Source organism: Jaculus jaculus, chromosome X, assembly GCF_020740685.1.
Source record: "Jaculus jaculus isolate mJacJac1 chromosome X, mJacJac1.mat.Y.cur, whole genome shotgun sequence".
NCBI lineage: Eukaryota > Metazoa > Chordata > Mammalia > Rodentia > Dipodidae > Jaculus > Jaculus jaculus.
The window spans coordinates 3,148,580-3,164,120 of NC_059125.1; the positions used below are offsets into that span (position 1 = coordinate 3,148,580).

At 43.6% G+C, this 15,541-nt stretch overlaps 1 protein-coding gene across 6 annotated transcripts in view; it reads left to right on the plus strand.

Moving 5' to 3' along the window:
- Sh3kbp1 (SH3 domain containing kinase binding protein 1) overlaps positions 1 to 15,541 on the plus strand; it is a 446,513-nt gene that overhangs the window by 376,391 nt on the left and 54,581 nt on the right. For 4 of the 6 annotated variants that reach the window (XM_045140550.1, XM_045140548.1, XM_045140549.1 and 1 more), the window contains one exon: positions 13,646 to 13,726. The exons of the other annotated variants lie outside the window; for them this stretch is intronic. In XM_045140550.1, the coding sequence (XP_044996485.1) occupies positions 13,646 to 13,726 (81 nt within the window). The remainder of the gene's footprint in view (positions 1 to 13,645; positions 13,727 to 15,541) is intronic. 6 annotated transcript variants of the gene reach the window in all.

Sequence of the window (15,541 nt, forward strand, 5' to 3'; positions counted from 1 at the left end):
ATGGACACCTGTTGAAAGCACACTGATGGGCGCCATCCCCACAGTTGCTGACCTGGTAGGTCTGGGATGGGCCTTGGAATTTGCATTTCTAATTAATTCCCAGGTGGTACTGCTGCTGGCAGTGGCTGTACTGGTGTCCTTGGTGACAGGCTAGGAAAACTACTGTTTCAGATGTTCCCATGTTGGTGATGGTGCCTGCCTGGCCGCCTCTGATGCACCCATTCTGATTTCCCTGATTTCTGTTGTCCAGTCAGCATACCCTCCCCAGGAAACATTCCCTTGTCTCTCACAATTGTTCTCTCCTTCAAGTGCCTGACACCCCATGTTTAGCCTAGTGCCAGGCCCCATGCTGTGCCACTTGGGATGCATACACCCCCGGATTCCTTTACCCAATTTAAAGCAGATCAAGAGCATGTTTTGTCATCTCCACATGCCTTACAGTGTCGAGCATATGGTAGTGGCTCATTTAATAAACACTTATTGGATGCCATAGTTCCTTAAAGGGGGAGGTGCCAGTGCTTATATTTTGTTCTATTTTGCCTCTTCTTTTCTTCCTTTCCAGCCTCTAGACAAGCTCTTCAACAGTGTATCTTACAGTCTAAGTAGCCTACCAGGCCTTGGATTTCAAGAAGAAAAAAAAAAAATTGAAGATCAAATAAAAACGTATAGCTCCTCAGTACCTAATGCACATTGTACATCTTACTATGTAGTTACATTGGACAGCGTGTGTGTGTGTGTGTGTGTGTGTGTGTGTGTGTGTGTGTGTGTGTTTGCAAATTTGTTTTATTCTGTAAACTTACTTGAGATAGGAATGCTAACTGTATTCTAGTGGCCTTATGGCAGAGATCCTCTGGAGAAAGGATACGGTGTACTGTGTGAGAACAAATCTATGCCATAATTTACCTAACCAGATGGCCACCAGGCTGATGGACAGATGATTAAACAAAGGGACACACAGTTCTCATTGGCAGTTCTTGCTCGGAATGAGGCATCACCTCCAGCTGCTATGTCTGGGCTTTCTAGAAAGAAAGTTACTGTCAGATTTTTTTTTTTATTAATTCGAGAACGTCAGACACAGAGAGAAAGACAGATAGAGGGAGAGAGAGAATGGGCGCGCCAGGGCTTCCAGCCTCTGCAAACGAACTCCAGACGCGTGTGCCCCTTATGCATCTGGCTAACGTGGGACCTGGGGAACCAAGCCTTGAACCGGGGTCCTTAGGCTTCACAGGCAAGCGCTTAACTGCTAAGCCATCTCTCCAGCCCTACTATCAGATTTTAACATGAAAAAAAAGACTTCAAAAAACATTATTAGGGTTGATTTTAAAATTTAGTGAATGCCAGCCATGGTTGTGATTGACATATATTTTTAGCATTTGGGAGGTAGAGGAAGGAGGATCAAGAGTTTGAGGCCAACCAGGACTACATAGTGAGATCCCATCTCAAAAAACATGATTGATGGGCTGGAGAGATGGCTTAGTGGTGAAGGTGCTTGCCTGCAAATCCAAAGGACCCAGATTTGATTCCCCAGGACCCACATAAGCCAGATGCACAAAGTAGTGCACACGTCTGGAGTCATTTGCAGTGGCCAAAGGCCCTAACACACCCATATTCTCTCTCTCTCCCCTCTCCCCACCTTTCAACCTATTTTTTTTTTAATTTATTTGAGAGCGACAGACACAGAGAGAAAGACAGATAGAGGGAGAGAGAGAGAATGGGCGCGCCAGGGCTTCCAGCCTCTGCAAACGAACTCCAGACGCGTGCGCCCCCTTGTGCATCTGGCTAACGTGGGACCTGGGGAACCGAGCCTCGAACCGGGGTCCTTAGGCTTCACAGGCAAGCGCTTAACCGCTAAGCCATCTCTCCAGCCCCCTTTCAACCTATTTCTATCTCAAATAAATAAAATTAAAATATTAAAAGAAAACATGACTGTTAAGCCAGGTGTAGTGGTGCATGCCTGTAATCCCAGCACTTGAGACCAGAAGTAGGACGATTGCCATGAATTCGAGGGCACCTTGAGAATACATAGTGAATTCCAGGTCAGCCTGGGCTAAAGCAATACCCTACTTCAAAAAACAACCACCACCACAAAAAAAAGAAAAGAAAAATGACTGTTGCAGTCAGGTTCACATTGCTGATGGAAATCACCCAACCAAGAGCAGCTTGTGGGAAAAAAGAGGTTTATTTTGGCTTATAAGCTTGAAGGTGAAGCTCCATGATGGCAGGGAAAACAATGGCATGAGCAGAGGGTGGACATCACGTCTGGCCAACATCAGGTGGACAATAGCAACAGGAGAGTGTGCCAAACACTGGCATGGGGCTGTAATACCCATAAGCCCGCCCCCAACAATACACCACCTCCAGGAGGCGTTAATTCCAAATCTCCATCAGCTGGGAACCTAGCATTCCGAACACCTAAGTTTATGGGGGACACCTGAATCGAACCACCACAATGACTGTTGGGGCTGAAGAGATGGCTCAAAGATTTAGACATTTGCCTGCAAAACTTAATGACCTGGTTTGAATTCCCCAGTACCCATGTAAAGTTGTTTGCAAATAAATAAAACATTTAAAAAGTAAACAAAAGATGACTATTGCACACTTGAACTCTCAGCCGCTATGATTTCCTGCAGGAGCCCTTCATGAAATTGGGCCTGCCAATATTTCCTCATGGAGTAGCAAGGGGCTCATGAGCTCCTCCTACTCCTTCAAGATTTATAGGCAGTTCATGGTTACTAGGGGAGGATTAGGAAGCCCCACAATGCCATGAAGATCTATTAGCAGTTAATGGTCCCTGAGGGAGAGACTTTTTTTTTCTAGTGGTATATCCACAGAGAAGTTGCCCATGCTAATGAAAATAACCCCTCACACATATTCCTGTAACTAACTCAAACCAAACTTGTTGGTTCACCAAAACTTATAGACCTGAAAGTAGAAGGTGGATTATTGAAGAAAAGAGGATCAATAGGAATGGGAAGAGAACAAGAGTAAGTAATGGGGGTGAATATGATCAAAGTATATCATCTTATGTATGAAAATGTTATAATGAAACCCATTATTATATATAACTAATATAATATATATGCTAATAAAAACTATATTGTTTAATAGTTTGTGACACCCACTAATTAAAATAGGCTCAGAAACTTCTATGAGAAGAAGTATTAAGAGTTTGGGGAAGTAGCCAAAATAAAATTAAGAAAGCCTAAGGAAGTGGTGGAGGAAAGCAGGTTGACTATAGCTCTTGAAGTTGCATGCAAGGAACTGGAGAGATGGCTCAACAATTAAGAGCACTTCCTGTGAAAGCATGAGTGCCTGAGAGGGCCCCTGAGTTCTGTTCCCCAGGACCCACATATATAGCAGGGCATGACCATGGATGTCTGTAACCCCAGTGCTATAGGGAACAGAGACCAGAGAATAGCTTGAGCTTGAGAAAACAGCAAGCTCCAAAATCAGTGAGAGACACTGTCTCCAGGAAAGACGCAGATAAGCAATGGAGGCAGGACAGCAAACATTCAACTCTGGTGCATTTGTCTGCACATACACACCTCACCTTACATACTACATATATGTGCCCACATTAAAGAAATTACATGTAGGGTGGGAGGAAGTCAGTAAACCGGAAAACTTATGGGCAGAGCAGATGTGTACCCTCAGAGGAAAATAAACCTAGGGAAAAAGGCAAAAGCAAGCTGGCTAAACCAAAACAGGTGTGTTAGTCCTCACCAACTCAGTCACCCCAAGTTATAATCAATTTTCTTATTCTTTTTAAAGAATGGGGAAACTGGAGCAAGACTGTTGCCCAGAGTTGAGAGAGAGCCTTGGCTGTTATCTCCTCTAGGTTCATAAGTAATAGACATGGAGTCGGAAATGAATTGGAAGGAAAAACATAAGGTGTAAGTAGGAAGTGAAGTAATCAAGGGCAAAGTGGGAGGAGTTAATAGTTGATTGGAAGGAAGTACAGCAGATGATGGTCAGAGGTAGAAATTGGTGCTGACAGCCTTAGAGATGGTATTGTTCTAGAGATGAACTTGGCCAAGGCAAGTAAGACCATGGATGTGGGTGACCGAAGGTGAATGAATGAAGTTCATAAGGGCTGAAGGGGATCAGAGGAAGAATGGGCAATGTTGGAGGGATATCACAGAGAGATAGTCAATAAGATGACAAGAGGCTGGAGAGATTGCTTAGTGGTTGAGAAACTTGCCTGCAAAGCCAAACCAAAGGACCAAGCTTTGATGCCCTAGGACCCACATCAGCCCAATACACAAGGAGGTGCATGCCTCTAGAGTTCATTTGCAGTGGCTAGAGGCCCTGGGGTTCCCATTCTCTCTCACACACACAAATAAATAATGAAATATTTTTAGAATAGGATGACAAGAGCAGGAGAGGAAACAGGGTTCTTCAAGCTAGTGTCCTACGAGATGGATGTCAGTGTGTTCTGGGAATTAATGACAGTATGTGATAAGGTTCAACAGTTTCTTAGCCGGCAGTGTGGACCTCAGGAGTAGAGACCTTCATATTGCAATGGCAAGACTGCAGGCAGAAACTGTTGACTCTGTTCTGTGTTCAGCAGAGCTAAGTTAACAGCCTTCATTTTGGCTGTTGGCCCAAAATGTCAGGTTGAAGCTGTTCAGTGAGGAGGTTCAGAATGTAGGTTTAGGATATGGTTAATAAGGCTCAAATTTCCCATAGGGCACTGTCCATTGACTTTTATGTGGAAGAATACTTGTCAGAGAAGTAATACTAGAGGGATAAAGGCGAGAAGACCATGAACCTCTCACACCAGTGTGACTTGGAGATGAGCTATTGCTTTAAATGTTAAACACATCATGTATATTAATTGCTTTTGTGTTGCTGTCACCAAATACCTGACACAAAATAGCTTAATAAATGATGGATTTATTTTGGCTCATAGTTTCAGAGGGTCTGATCCATGGTTGCTTGATCCCATGCGTCTGGGTGGAACATTGTGGCTGCAGGAGTGTGTGTGATTGACAAGAAACAGAAATAGAAAGGGGAACTGAGGGGTTTGGGATGATGGATTGGTGGTCAAGAGCACTTGCTATTTAAGCATGAGGGTTGCTCAGGCTGTAGACTGTCAAGTTCAATCTCCCACATAAAAAGTTAGGCATGCAAGTCTGTAACCCCAATTCATGTAAGGGAGTAGAGACTGTGGCTCACTGACAAATGGCAGATGTGGGTTTAAGTAAAGACCCTCTCTCAAGAAATACCCAGATGAGTGATAAAAGAAGGATACCTAATGTTCTCCTCTGTCTTCTGCATGCATACATATCTGCTAACACACAACACAAAAACTCTACACACACACAAAAAAAAAAAAAAGAATGGGGAACAGAGGATATGGGATCACCTTCATAAGGCATATCTTCAGTGAGCTATTTCCTTCAGCTAGATCCCACCTCCCAAAGTTTGCACAACTTTCCATGATAGCACCACCAGCTGGGGACCAAGTGTTTAATACATGAGCCTATGCAAGACATTTCAGAAGGGTGTTGAGAGTATTGGATCTCTGGATAGGGTAGTGCAGTGTGATTGCATTTTTCCTCCACTTTCCTGGAGTTTAAACACAGGAGATAAAGTGACGGATAAGCTCTGAGTCATTTTAGCTTAAGGTAAAGATTAAGTAAACATTTATATGCCAAACCTCAACTAAATGCTTAGAAAAGGGCAGGTGCCTCTCAAAACTAATTTCGTGTTGACCAAGACATCTTGGTTGCTTACACATCCAGGTCACAACTTAAGAGGAAATAAGTTCCTAGGTACTGATCACTCTGAAGTATATACCCCCCCCCCAGTGCCCACCAGAAGAAAGTGTAAAAGAAGACCCCTCTGCTCTTAAGTTAGAATTTACTTACTAATTTAAGAGGGAAAAAGCACCACTGAGTCCATGTAAATGTTCCTTGTATTGGCAGATACAACGTGTGCTTGGATGTTTAGACCATCATGGGTTTGGATTACATAAATGCTCTACGTTTCTTTTGAAAAAATTTTAATGATCCTTGGGTGATTATGTTACTATTAGTTATTTAGTATTAGTATTTAGGATGACATGTCTTTAAAGAATTCAGGAGAGATGTCTTGGCTAGAAATCATACATGTGGGTGGCACCTACAAGTATACCAGGGGATATGGAGAAGAGGAGGAGATACTAGAAAAAAATTGTGGAGAAAGAACTATTAGCTGGCTGTGGTGGCACACTCAGGAGGCAGAGGCAGGAGGATGGCAGTGAATTTGAGGCCATTCTGAGAATACACAGTGGATTCCAGGTCAGCCTGGGCTAGAGAGAGACCCTACCTTGAAAAAAAAAGCAAAAGAGAAGAAAAGAACTATTTAGGTGGAGGAAGGACTAAGGAGTCATGGAATAGAAAGCATCCATTATCGTGGATGCTAGAAAGGAGTTTGGTTCTCATGCTTGAAATGTATCAGTATCACCTGAGATGAGTTGAAGAGAAAATGAGAACGTGGTCACAATGCCTGCATGGGCTTGACTTGTAAGGAATTGGGTATGAGAAAAAGATAGAAATGGGTACTAGATATGGATTAAGTGATAAGATTTATGGGTTGGGAACATAGCTGTATATGAAGTGTTTGCTTCATGAGGATCAATCCCCAGAACCCACATAAAATAAGCTTGGTGTAATGGTGGGCCCTTTTGGTCCCCAGTTCTGGGAAGTGAAGACACAATGGATCCCTCTTGCTGGCCAGCTAGTCTAGCCTACTTAGTGTCTCAAAAGAAGGTAGATGGTGCCTAAAGAACACCACTTTAGGTTATGCTCTGGCCTCCACATACACATCCAAACATGTTTATGGGAACCTGTACATGCAGTCCTCCCCCACACAAACATATACACAAAAAGAGAGTTTGTGTAGATGTTTCATTCATTTTCCTTTCTGATAGTTATCAAGTGCTACATTTAGCCAGGCACCCCTTATGGAGTACTAAAGTCTGACCAGGCCAGACTCTGTTCCTGTCCACCCACTGCTTACCTATGTTTCCCCACCCCTCCTCTACAGGCCCTTTGATCATGGGAAAGGTGCTCATCCCTCTCAGTCTAGGTCTCCTCGTTGGCACAATGGCGCAGCGAGAGGCAATTACTGAAGTATGGAGGATTGAAACAAGCAACTACACCTCAGTGCCTAGCTCCTGGCCTGGCAACTTGAAAGCTCTCATGAAAGCTGTTTGTGTCTTATTTTCCTAGGAAAGGGGGTTCAGCACATCAAAAGGCCTCCAGGGGGTAGAAGTACACAAGACATCCCCTAGAAGCAGTGACAGGGCAAGACTCAGAAGAAACTAGAAACTGAGGAAGGGCAGCATATTTGTAGTACAGAGGAGTTCCAGAAGGCACAGGAGGAAGCACCTCACGTTGTAGACATGCCTCCATTATCTACTGCCTTTGGATATATAATCTTCTTTCTTTCCATACACATGTAGAACAAATTTTATTTATGATATCAAGAACCTTACATAGGGGCTAGAGGGATAGCTTAGTGATTAAGGCACTTGCCTGCAAAACCAAAGGACCTTGGTTCAATTTCCCAGGACCCACGTAAGCCAGATGCACAAGGTGGAACATAAATCTGGAGTTCCTTTGCAGTGGCTGGAGGCCCTGTTGCACCCATTCTCATTCATTCATTCATTCATTCTCTCTCTCTCTCTCTCTCTCTCTCTCTCTCTCTCTCTCTCTCTCTCTCTCAAAGTAAATAAATAAGTAAATATATAAAAATATTTTTTATAAAAGAACCTTATATGGACTGGGCTACATTGGTTTTCTTGACACTGGATGAGTTGTAAGGATGCACTGAAACCCTAGGAAGTATTAACAGTTCACATACTCTGCGACATTTGATTGCTACAATGCTTTTTGCACAGGTTAGTTTTTTTTTTTTTTTTTTTTAATGCTCTTCCTTCAGTTGATGCCAGAGATATGCAATGATGAGTTCTCTGTCCTGGAGACACTACCCAGGAGCCAGGCCTGGACCCTGTGTCTTTAATGCCCGTTGTTCCTCTTTGAAATGCCAAGCTGGGGAATTATAGATGAAGTGTGCCCATGACATCATTTTTTTTTTTTTTTTTTTTTTTTTTTTTTTTTTTGCCTTCTGTGGTTACTGGGCTTGTTCTCCCTTAGCTGGGCTCTGGAGGAAGACCTGCTTCCAGGTAGCTTTACAGAAGCTGCACAAAGGGCAGGAATTCAGTGGGGGAATTAAGTGAGTAGCATCCCATCATTGTCTAGCATTTCTTCACCCTCTATAAATAGCATAGTTTATTTGTGATCATCTGGACAAGGACACGTAATGCAAGGGGAGAGCTGCCAGGGAAGCCACTCCCGTTTTTGCTTCTTGTACCCCTGGCATTGGTCAGATAATCCCACTTTTATAATACCAGCATGTCTGTGATAACCACGGGTAATTTTTTTGTTTTTGTTTTTGCTTTTTTGAGGTAGGGTCTCACTCTAGCCCAGGCTGACCTGGAATTCACTATGGAGTCTCAGGGTGGCCTTGAACTCACAGCAATCCTCCTGCTTTGGCCTCCCCAGTGCTGGGATTAAAGGCATGTGCCACCATGCCTGGCTCACAGGTGATTATTTTGTTGTTGTTGTTAACCATCCGGTGGGTATGTAGAGGGCCTTTGGATTGGTTTTTCTGTAAAAGGACAGAGAGGCTTTCCATCTGGTGATCAAAGGAAACATGTTCCATCCTTTCTTGATGGAAGGGCAGTTAGAGGAAGCATCCCAAGGCAAAATCCTCCTTGAAGAACTCGCTGTACATTTGCTGTCTTCACAGATGTGCTGAATGTTCTTGCAATTGTTAATTTTAGAGAGATCCTCCTGGAGCATAAAACATGAGCATGTGGATGTTCATTCATATTATTGCCTTCCTAAATGTGATGGGGAAAAGATTGGGCTGGCTATCAAGAACCTGCCATCTGGTTCCTGCTCTGTTACCAATCAGCTGTCTGGCCTCGCTAATATCCCTCCCTCCCCTCGCCTATAACAAGGTGGATGCTTGAACTGGATGGTCTCTGCCCAGCTTTTGCCGTCAGAGCAGGCAGCTCGGAAAGCAGGGAAGGGCACTCGCTTCCTTGACCTTTGCGTCTCAGGTGTATCACTGGAATGAAACCTGGACAGTGAGCAGAGAGGCCACATGGTTGTATGTTAGAGGAGGCTGATAACTAAAGTTGCTGAGTTGAGGAAAGAAAGAAGGCCAGGTAATGCACATGGTTTTTCTGTGATCTGACATTTGACATCTGGCATCACACATATGAGTTTACAGCTCCCAGATAGAATGAAAGGTAGTGAAAGCTTTAAGACACATAGTGTGTGCCTCAGTGGTTACCTGCACATGGACTATGGGGCTTTATTTCTTTCCTTTTTTTATCATCTCTCCCCCCATAAAATATTTTAGGTATCTAAAGCCCAAACATTTGCATTATGGTAGCATATATTTTGTGGGAAGGGAGCTGTCAGAGAAGCTACCATATAGACCTGGAATCTTGCTTTGTAGCAACTGGTAGAATTGGTCTTTTTCACCTTATCCCCACCTAGCTCCAGAAGGCGGGTGGCTTCTTGGTCGTGTTTTCATTGCAGTGCTGTTAGTGCTGCTACAAATTTGTTTGTTTGCTTGATTTGGCTTCCTGTGCACCTCAACACCTTTTCTGTCCCACATGTCTTGGCTTAACTGTCCCAGCTTGGTCTAAATTAGGCCATGCCCCTGGCTGACTTCATGTTCTCAAGGGATGCACACTGTGTGTCTTCCACGTTCCCCCCTGTGCAGAAGCTCCATCTTGCATCTCACATCTTAAGTGGGAAGAACAGGTCCCACCCAATGTATGTTTTTTGTTTATTATTAGGCACTTCTTAATTCATGAAGCAAAAATGATTTCAGGAGACAGAGGTAGGAGGATTGTCATGAGTTCCAGGTCACCCTGAGACAACAGAGTGAAATGCAAGTCAGCCTGGGCTAGAGCGAGACCCTACCTTGAAAAAAGAAAGAAAAAACGATTTACCCAGCTGTAGTGAGCTCAAGTGACATGGGAATCCTGGTATCTTTGATAACTCACTGTCCCCATGCCAGATCCCCAGCTTGAAAGGCCAAGAAGTTGAATAATAAAGCAGCTTGAAGAGGTGCTTGGGTTTCACAATTAGAATTAGGTACAAATCTAGATCCTACCACTTTACTGCTTTTGTGACCTTTCATTGGCAGGTTACTTAACCTCACTGAGCCTCTGTTTTCTACCCTATATAATGAAAATCAGGGCATCGTTAAGTGTAGTTCCCCAGAAGCAGATTCTGAGCCAGCAGAATATGAAGATAAGTATGGGGTCCCATGGCCTTGGTAGCAAGAAGGAAACAGGATTGAGCAGAGGAAAAGCCAAGTTGCAATACCAGCTCAGCAAGCATCGGCCAAGTCCATGAGGAACTTTGGTGTTAAAAGGATCTGAGCCGAGTAATCCCAAATTCCTGAGACTCTTTCGTGAGGGATGTAGATTGCCCTAGAGAAGGGGCCACCTTCACTAAGGAGGCTGTCTAAAGCTGAATCCAGTCATAGAGGAGCCAACAGCTAGCAGTTGTCCTGTGAAAGCATTCTGAGTAGTGGGCTTAACAAGCCCACCAATGAAAGGGGCTTTTAGGACCTAGTGTATACGTCCAAGAGTGGCTGTGAAGACAGAATTATGCATGCATGAAGAATGCCACCCTAGTCGCCTACTGTGTGGTGACATTCAGCATGCAGTAGCTGCTGCGATTATGTTCATGGGGCTGATGCAGGATTTGAGGGGTCATGAGGGGTCTTCTCCAGGCCTGTGAACTTCAGCTTTTGGATCCTTACCATATTTTAGCAAAGAATTGATCAAATGGATTCTGAGAAGGGGAAATCATCAATTATTAAGTTTATTTTGGAAGAAATCGTGAATTATGAGGTTTAATAGGAAGAATTAAGATCCAGGGAAAAGGCTAGCTGAAAGACTCAAGCCAGAGAATTCTCCTTGCCTGGCTGGAAAGGAAGAGAATAGACAGACATAATCTCCATCACAGAGCCATCTGGGGTGGGGGGGGGCGAGAGGGTTCTGGAGGACATACACCCACATGTGGAAGGCAAGTATAAGAACCAAAACATACCCTTCAAATAAAAGGCCAGAGAGGATAAAGAAATAGGTGAAGGAATCAAAGACCAAAGAAAAATCATAAGCAGGAAAGTGTGCAAGTGAGAGAAGCCAGGCTGGGAAGGGGAGAGACAGACTGACATGCATGTTTAGCAGGCAAGATCACAGGGAAGAAAAAAGTGGAGGGTACATGTGGCCAAACTCCCTTTTTCCAGATCTGACATCCATTAGGGTTAACCTTGTTATCAGATTCGGGTGTATAAGGAGGGACCTGAGTGGCGTGTGGACTTGGTGTGGGGGGTGGCGCAGGTTTGGACTAGCCCAGAGAAGCTGAGCTGTAGAAGAAACAGGCAGTTCCTGTTGGAGCGTGGCATTGGCAGCCATCTTGGATGAGATAGGATCAGACTGGAGTTCGAGTTTTGCTGGGACAGACCGAATGTTATGTCCTCATTTTTTTTCTCTTTGGGCCTCTGTCCCTGACTGCTGCCTGTAAAAAGCTACCTTACTCCTGTTTCTCCTTCAGGATCTTAATTCTTCCCTGTTTGAGTACTTGGGTTGTTCAGTGTTTTCTTTGTGAGTTAGCTTCTGTATGCAGGAACGCAAGGGAACTCTTAATATACTAGTTGCCTATCATACAAATTACGTGTTTTAAGTGTTAACAACTAAAAGTGCCAAGAAAAAGTTGTAGAAATAGGGTCATTCTGATTTCAAAATAAAAAAAAAAATGAGCCTGGGCATCTTTGCTCTGCTGTCTTTGAATAGATTGTGCAAGGTATTGCCAATCTCCTCCTTCTATTTAATTAATTGCTATGGACATAGAAATTCACCAGATATAAACACTTGGAGAATGATGAAAGGATGGATTATTTCCTTTTTCTTAGAGTTCATTGACGCTCTTTTTGACAAAATGGCACCCTTGTGTTGAGCAGTGTGAGAGAGAATGGAGATCATTAAAAGCTGCATCCTCGCTAGGTGTTAGCTACTCCAAACACGTGCTTCAGCAAATTTCAGAAATTCTGGCATTTTTCAGAACTAAAATTCATCAGCATTGTTGTAAAGAGGCTATAAATATAGTGAAAGGCATTTACAAATAGACATTGTAAAAAGCTTACACACCCACAGTCTGAACACTGTCACAACACCAGCTGTAGCTTCCCTACTTGGAAGGATCAGAACTATTTTTTTTTTCTTAACTACACCTACTGTGTTTTCAAAATAGGCTTGCTTCTGGCCCCAGATAGAAGAACATTGCAGCTGAAGCCCCTGTCTAGCTCTTGGCATGAGGGATGAGATCTCAGAAAGAGGAGCAGGATCCCAGTGTAGCTGGTGTTTAAAATCTGAGGAGAGGTCATTGCAAATGGTTACTTCCTTTTGCTTTTCTTTTTTTTTTTATTTGCTTTTAAAAATTTTTATTTTTATTTATTTGAGGGGGGCAGATAAAGAGAGAGGGCTAGAGGAATGGCTTAGCAGTTAAGGCACTTACCTGTGAAGCCAAAGGACCCAGGTGTGATTCCTCAGGACCCACATAAGCTACATGCACAAGGTGATGCATGCGTCTGGAGTTTGTTCATGGGGGCTAGAGGCCCTGGCATAACCCTCCCCTCCCCTCCCCCACCCCCGGTGTCTGCCTCTTGGAGAAAGAGGCAGACACCGGGGATGGGGGGTGGGGGATGGGGAGCTAGCGAGCAAGAGAGAGAGAGAGAGAATATGGGTATGCAAGGGCCTTTCAGCCATTGTGAACAGATGCATGCGCCCCCTTGTGAGCATGCATGACATTACATGCTTTTGTCACTGTTGCGTCTGGCTAAATGAGACCTGCAGGATCAGGAGTCTTTAGGCTTTGCAGGCAACTGCTAATCTGTCTCTCCAGCCCCCCCCCCAAAAAAAAATGTTTTTAAGAGAGAGAGAATGAGTGGGTGTGCCAGGGTCTCCAGCCTCTTCAAATGAACTACAGACATATTTTCCACCTTGTGCATCTGAGTTACATGGGTCCTGGGTAATCGAACCTGGGTCCTTTGGCTTTAAAATGAGCCTTAACTGCTAAGCAATCCCCCCATTGTTTCCTTTTTCTACAGGGTGGTTCTTCATAGTTAATCCTGCCAAACCATCTGTATAGAGCCTACAAGTGAATTTTTCCCCTATTAAACTGGCCCCTGAGACAGAATCCCCTCCCCAGCAAGAGCTCACCCTAGGTCACACCAAATGCCATTTGAAGAGCAGCCACCTTGATAACTTGGGTCATAGTAGTTTTGACTTCTATTAAATGCTATCAGAACAGAGTTCCCCAAATTGGGGGTAGAATGCCTCTAATAGCTCTAAGCACTTTGCAGTTTTGTCTTTCACTTGTATGATGTTCTTTATAATTATAACAGATGATATAAAGCCAAAATGCCCCTATAGCAACAATTCATTGATAGCCACTGTGGTAGAATGTTAGTACTTTAGGATTTCTCAAACAGTTTCTCAGGCTACCATAGCAAAATACCACAGACACTATGACCTAAACAATGGAACTTTATTTCATCATAGTTGTGGAAGCTGGTTGTCCAGGGAGTCAGAAGTGTTGGTTTCTTCTAAGACCACTGTCTTTCGCATGCAGAAGGCCACCGTGTAAGTCTTTGCAAAATCTTTTCTCTGCATGTCCCCTGCTGCTGTCCCTGTAAAACAAACTTCATAGAAGGATACTAGTTTGGGGCTGTCAAGATAGCCTAATCAGTAAAGTACTTGCTTGGCAACCACAAGGACCTGAGTTTGACTTCCAGGGCCCATATACATTGGACATGGTAGCACATGCTTCTAATCCCAGTGCTGGGGAAGGAGAGACCGGCGAATCTCTGGGGATCTCTGGCCAGCCAGTCTGGCCTGCTCGGTGCACTCCAGATCAATGATAGACCCTGTCTCAAAGGAAGTGGATGGTGCCTGACGTTGTCCCCTGGCTTCCATACCTGCACACCCATACATATGTGCACGCACACACACACACAAAAGAACACTAGGGTCCACCCTGAGTCTCAGCTTTCTTCAATTACCCCTTTAAAGGTACTGTTGCTAATAAGTTACGTTCTGAGTACTGGGGAGTTAAGGCTTCAACATATGAATATGAGGGGTACAATTCACATAACAGACATATACTTGGAAATATGTAAAAAAAAATCTATTTTAATTTAAGGCATTAACATGCCAAGAAGTATGAGAAATTCTTTGACAATGAAGAGGCTATGGAATGAAAGTCTGTCATGCCCAAATCATAGTTTGAGATCTTAACCCCCAAAGTGATCAATTAGGAGGTGATGCCTTTAGGAGATTAGGTGATAGGAGCAGAAACCTCATAAATGGCTTTAATGCCTTTAAAAAAGAGAGTCTTAGCCTGGTATGGTGGCATATGTCATTAACTCCAGCACTCAAGAGGCAGACGTAAGAGGTCACTGTGAGTTCAAGGCCACCCTAGGCTACATACTGAATTCCAGGTCAGCCTGGACTAGAGCAAGACCCTATGTCAAGAAAGCAAAAAAAGAGATCAACCCTTTACCACATGAGGACATGGTAAAAAGACTACGAACCAAGAAGCAGCCTTAATCAGACACTGAATCTGTTGGCACTTTGATCCAAAACTTCCAGCCTCCAGAGCTGTGAAAAATAATTTGGGAGCTGGAGAGATGGCTTAGCAGTAAAGGCGCTTGCCTGTGAAACCTAAGGACCCAGGTTCAACTCCCCAGAATCCACATAAGCCAGATGCACATGATGATGCATGCACATAGGAGGCACATGTACACAAGGTGACACATGTGTCTGAAGTTCATTTGTAGTGGCCTAGGCCCTGGCATGCCAAATCTCTCTGTCTCATAAATTAAAAAATAATTTTGTGTTAAGCTACTTCATTCACTATATTTTGTTATAGCATCATGTAAGAACTAAAATAGGAGGTTAGAAATATGATGAAGAATGTAAATTATCCATATGTTATTTTCCCAAGGTGTGCGAGGTCCAAATAAATCATAATACTTGCCTGATCATTGAAATAAAAACTGTTTGGCATACCTGCACGTATAAAGTATTATACCAGGAAGGAGAACATGAAAAAATTCTCTTCCTCAGAATAAGTGGGGATCATTAGGTTCAAAGACGACTGTGAAATGTTATAAGGGTTGGAATAGAGGGTTACCCTGCGGTAACTAGGAAGGAAAAAACTGGGACTTTAAATGCTAAAAGGTGAGGTATTTGGCTCAAGTATGAGTAAAAAGACAGCATTCCAAATGTCGATGGGAACGTGGAGATTTCAAGGCAGAGGAAACGATGCAATATCTGAGAATTTGAGGACAACTTATAGGACCATCTTGAATCTCACCCCTGCTGTAGTCTACCACAGTTCCCAGGTGTTAAAATTAAGGACCAAGGGCTGGAGGGATGGCTTAGTGGTTAAGGCGC